Source organism: Egretta garzetta, unplaced genomic scaffold, assembly GCF_000687185.1.
Source record: "Egretta garzetta isolate BGI_Z169 unplaced genomic scaffold, ASM68718v1 scaffold783, whole genome shotgun sequence".
NCBI lineage: Eukaryota > Metazoa > Chordata > Aves > Pelecaniformes > Ardeidae > Egretta > Egretta garzetta.
The window spans coordinates 58,978-63,999 of record NW_009259187.1 but is presented as its reverse complement, the minus strand read 5'-3'; the positions used below and the strand labels follow the sequence as shown (position 1 = coordinate 63,999).

The following is a 5,022-nucleotide window of genomic DNA, read 5'->3' as shown; positions in this document are numbered from 1 at the left end:
ACAGCGACCCCATCGCGCTTCCGAGCACAGAGGGGAGGTGGACAGAGGGTTCCTCTAGCCCAGAGGTCCAACAACAGGTCTCTGGCAGGGATCTGCACCTATTTTCACTCTCTTCCGTATCCAAAGATGACAGAGGAACACCACTGGCTCAGTGCTCTCACCAAGGCGTGCACCTCCACGGCAGCTGAGCAGCGGTACACCACCAGGGTGTGACTGTGTAAGTGAGGAACAGCCAGTCCGGGTGATCAAGGCGCTCTGCCCAAAAGCAAGGTGGTACCGGTCAGAGGGAGGAGACACTGCCAGTGGGTCCAGGCATTGCCTTCACCATCAAAGGGGCATAGCCTCCTTCACCCAAGGGCCCACCCCGAAGCCTAGGCGTCCCGGCTGTCTCTTAGGTGCACTTGATGACAAGGTGGCATTAGCAGCCAAAGGCTGCTTGCCTTAACCCCTCTCCTGGAGGGGATCCGGCCCCAGCGAGCCAGGTGTTTGTCAGCAGATCGCTGTGGCTCGCACCCGAAGATGGTGCAGATTCTGTAGCCAGTACGGGCCACAGTGGGTCTGCTTTCTCCAAACACATGGACTGGCCCCCTGTCCCTCTGGCTGCCAGCCAGCTTACAGTGCCACTGTAATGCCCAGGTCCTCGTCTCCAGAGCCAGCAACGGCTCTAGGCCACAACTTCTGAATCCAAAATACAGAAGCTCACGTATCCAAGGGCCGAGCAAGCAGTCCCTGAGGGAAACTGGCTTCTGGACAGAAGACAGACACTCTTAAGGCGTGTGGTAAACCTCCTGGAGAAAACCCTCCTGACTGCTGCTGCACTCAAACCTCCTTCTCAGGCTCCGTTTGGAACAGGCGTCAGTGGGAGATTGTCTGAGAGTGCCCTTGAACTGCGAAGACGCCAGGAAGCCCATCAGAAACTTTACTCCTGGTCTCACAGAGGCACCCAGACACTGCAGCAATAGCGTGAAACTGTGCCAGAGCAGAAGCGCAGCTTGGAAGATGAGCTGGTAGCAGGAGAGCGGCCATCTCCGCTGCTCCTCACAGCGCCTCAGCAGCATCTCAGCCTCTCCTGGGGACTGTCGATCTGAGCACCCGATGTGGCAGAAGGCAACAGGTCTGTATCCACTACATCACCTCCACAAGGAAGGCCCAAGCGTACGGAGGGCTGGCAGAAGCGCTTCCCCCCACACTGTGGCTCGGACATGCTCTTCTGCAGCCCCGACAGAAGTTATCCATGGGACGCTCAGACACAGCTACGAGCTACCAGCCGTCAGCACACACACCGAGACACCGGTGCACCACTGGATGAACCCCAGCCTTACGTCCAACAAACCGCCCCTGCACAGAGAGAAGGGACCGCAGAGACTGCTACACCTCAGGGAAACACAGGTCACAGATGTGGTTTTGACCACACGGTCTGGGCAGTTATGGGAGAGAACACAAGAGCAGAGGTAGAGCAGCAAGCAGGGCACAGGCAGGTGGCACAGCGCTCTCCTCCTCGCAAAGCTGCCAATACGAACCACAGAGGGGGATTTCTCCATCGCCTGCAGACACTCTAGCTTTGTTAATCCTCTCGCCCTTGGGCTCCCTGGTGCAAGCTTGCAAGTTGCCTTAACAAAGCAAGACAAAGCATAAAGAAGCCCAGTTGAACTGTGATGGCTGCATGTCCCTCTACTTTAGCCAGGAATGCTGAACACTACTCCCAGGGGCCGGCGCTTGTCCAGAAATATTTCACTGTGCTACCTCGTCTGATTCTCATTTTCCCACGCCCTCTGTCTTAATCTGAGGGTAAGATCGGTATCTAATTAGCCACATAAGCTGCTGTTTCCTCCTCCAAAATTTACTGTAAATATTTTTGAAAGAAGAGCCGATCAATTGAAGCGGCCCATGCTGTGGACATCAAGCTATTAATAGTGGTGGAGTTTCATCATTACACACACCCCCCCCAAACAACACCTGCCCCCCAAAATCCCACACACAACAAAAAAAGCAACAAAACAAAAAAACCCTGTCTTGATCCCCAGCCTGGTACCAGAAACCCCTTCCCAGATTGTACCTGCTTTGGATTTTCGTCTCCTGTGGGGGTAGCCCCCTCGCTCCTCCTCTCGCTCAGTCAAATATTCCCCTGTCTGGTATTTCCGACTTTTCTGTCGTCTCCTTTTCTTCCTTTTGATGTGGCTGTCATCTTCCTCCTCCTCGTTGGGCTCCCACAGCTGCCTGGGTGATTCCACTCTCCAGGGCAGCTCCCGGGTCCTCCTCGTGTAACAGCTGCTCCTCTCAGACAGAGACCTGTCCCTGGCCCGGCGGCTGTGATACCGTGATGTCCTGTGGGATTTTCGCAGCTTGCGACGTTTCAGGGATGTCTCCTCCTCCTCTTCCTCCTCCTCTTCTTCCTGATCCTCCTCCAGCAACGGTAAAATCTCCTGACCAGTCACATCACACTCTCCCGTCACACCAGCAGAAGAGCCAGCGATGCTTCCTGCAAGAGAGCGGGATTTCTAGCTGACAAAAAAGCCAAGAGTATCTACAAGAAAAACCCTGCAAGGCAGGACAGAAGACAGGCACAAGGCCAACTAAACAGGGAAACGCTCGCAGTCCACCCAGGACTCCCACGCCCGGCACCCACTCACCCGACTGACTGCGCGTCCGGCTGCTCAGCACCACCGGAATGAAATCCCGAAAGTTGTTCTTGGGCTTCTTCTCAAGGTAACCTGTGGGGAAAACCGAGCCTTGAGAAAACACGCCACAGATCTGCGCACACATGTCTGCTGGCCTGCAAAGGGCAGTCCAGCATGGTGCTGCAGCTCTGCTTTGGATCCCAACCCGCTATGGGAAGCCACCAGCTCCAGAGGCCGTTCAGCTTCAGGGGAGCGGCAGTTCGGCTCCGTGGGCATCAGCCCAACCCCGCGAGAACATGCTGCCATTCACGAGTACCTTCCTCGTGGCTGTCCCCGCGGTGTGCCAGTGATGGGAACTCCGTCTTCGCTGGCCTCCTGCGCTTACGCTTTACCCTGAGGCTGTTGTGATCCTTCACTGATCCCAGGCCGGTTCGGCCTTCTCGCTTGCTGAGTTCATGCGGATTGTCATGGTGTTTTCGCCACTGTGAAGGGAGGACACAGACTGAAGTTTGAGCTGCCGACGGACTGAGCTGGAGTAGCAAAGGAGAAGGGACAAGAACACTGTCCCTCACTCATCGTGCTGGTGCCCTCCAGCATTTCTGACACCCCAGATCCATTTTTCCTCTAGATAACCTGAGGACATGGGTACATTAATCCACTGCCAGGCAATGCCAAAGAGCACGGGTGGAAAGCCCTGTGCACTCAGCTGCCCTCCCCTGCGAGAGCTCCCTCCTCACCCCCAACCTCACCCGCTCACCTCTGCCATAACCCGGCAGTCCCAGCCCGTCCCACCCACCTTCCGGCCGTGCATACTCCGGCTCCCCGATTTGCTTGGGGACTCCTCGCCGTCCTGGGCTTGGCACTTCAGTCTCTTGTGGGCCTGCCTGGCGTCCCCATCATGCTGCCGCTTGGACTTGCAGCGCACGCTGCCCTCTTGCTTGATTTGGCCTGCTCCTTTGAGCTTGACCTCGGCAAAGGCCTGGGGAGCCGTCCCAGCTCGCAGGCAAGTCACAGAGGTGAACGACACGTCGCACTCCACTCGCTCCTTCTTGACCCTACACAGATCCACTTGACGCATGCACTGGAGGGGCTCTGCGGCCGGCGGCTCCTGGGAGCCTTCGCAGCCCAGCTCCTTGCGCTGACTCTCTGTGGGCACAGTGGGCACCTCTGAAATCATTCGCAGGCCCTGCTGCCCAGCCGCGGGCAGGTCATGCGACAAGTATGCCGCTAACACTTGGTTTTTAGGCTTTGCATCCAACTGTTTGAGGCTACAGCCTCCCTGGGGAGCCTCAGTCTGTACATTGCCCTCCTTACTGGAGTCAGCCTCTGGTTGATCACACTCTTGACTCTTCTGAGGGTTGTCCAGCTTCCCCTTCCCCCCTTTCACGTCCAAAGCACTGGGCTGAAGAGAGGGACCTGCATCCACCGGGGCTGGATTAGCTGGCTCCTCGTAGAGCTTGGGCAAGGCCCGGCAGCTCTTGCTCTTGGCTGCAGCTTCCCGTTCCGGAGGTGGGAGCCTGGGCAGTGCCTCCGGCAGGCTCTGGGCGGCTGTGCTGGACTCTGTGGACGGCACGCTCGGGAACGTCGCGAGCTCACCCGCACCAGCTGGCTTGCAGGAGCTGTTCTGGTTTGGGGGCAGCTGCCCTGCTGTGGAGATGCCAATTGAAAGCAGGGGGGTTTGATGATAAGGAGACCAGCCAAGGGGCAGAAGCTGAGGATTGGAAGGTTTTCCATTCACAGGGCATCGCGGGTACACACTTCCTTGGCCGGGATTCCAGGTGGAGATGTCCTTGGCCTGACACAAAGGAGCTCCTGGAGCAACTCTGCCATGAAGAAGTCTCCTGGCAGGATCCTGCTGTCCTTCTGCGCTGCCCTGGTTGGCTTTCTTCCCACAGGGAACCCCAGCACCGCGAGGCTCTCCCTGATCGATGATGGAAATAGGCTCCTGCTTGGGAAGGTGGCGCGGGTCCCTGCTGAAGCTCACGCCGGGGTCCTTGCTGAGCAGCAGCGAGGCAGGCACCGGGTTGGCAACGCCGACGTAGGTGCCTGGAATGGTGCTGATGAGCGTGGTGTTCTTCACCCAGGAGCCCTGCTCGCCGTTGCGCAGGAACTCGGGGAAGATGACCAAGGGAGGGGTGGTGCCGAGACAGGAGGTGACACTGCTGCCCGTCGTCTGGGCCGTGCGCTGGGACTTGGAGAGGACGGTGGTGAGAAGCGCTTTGCCGCTGGTGTGCACGGGCGTGAGGATGGGCATAGGAGGTGTTTTGCGTTGGCTGGGCGGAGGCAGTTTCTGACGATTGGACTTGGAGGAGAGATCGAGAGGCATCTCGCTGCACTCCGGAGAGGAGACCATCTCACGCTCTAGCTGCGGAGGGGACTTCAGAGGAGAGAGCGAAGTGGCAGG

At 57.9% G+C, this 5,022-nt stretch overlaps 1 protein-coding gene across 1 annotated transcript in view; it reads right to left on the bottom strand.

Annotated features, from left to right (window-relative positions):
- Positions 1-5,022, bottom strand: part of BCORL1 (BCL6 corepressor like 1) — a 22,956-nt gene that overhangs the window by 10,383 nt on the left and 7,551 nt on the right. Inside the window, 4 exon segments of the mRNA XM_035891298.1 lie at positions 2,057-2,479; positions 2,631-2,711; positions 2,935-3,100; positions 3,415-5,022. The exon segment at positions 3,415-5,022 is cut by the window's right edge and continues 56 nt beyond it. Coding sequence (XP_035747191.1) covers positions 2,057-2,479; positions 2,631-2,711; positions 2,935-3,100; positions 3,415-5,022 — 2,278 coding nt within the window.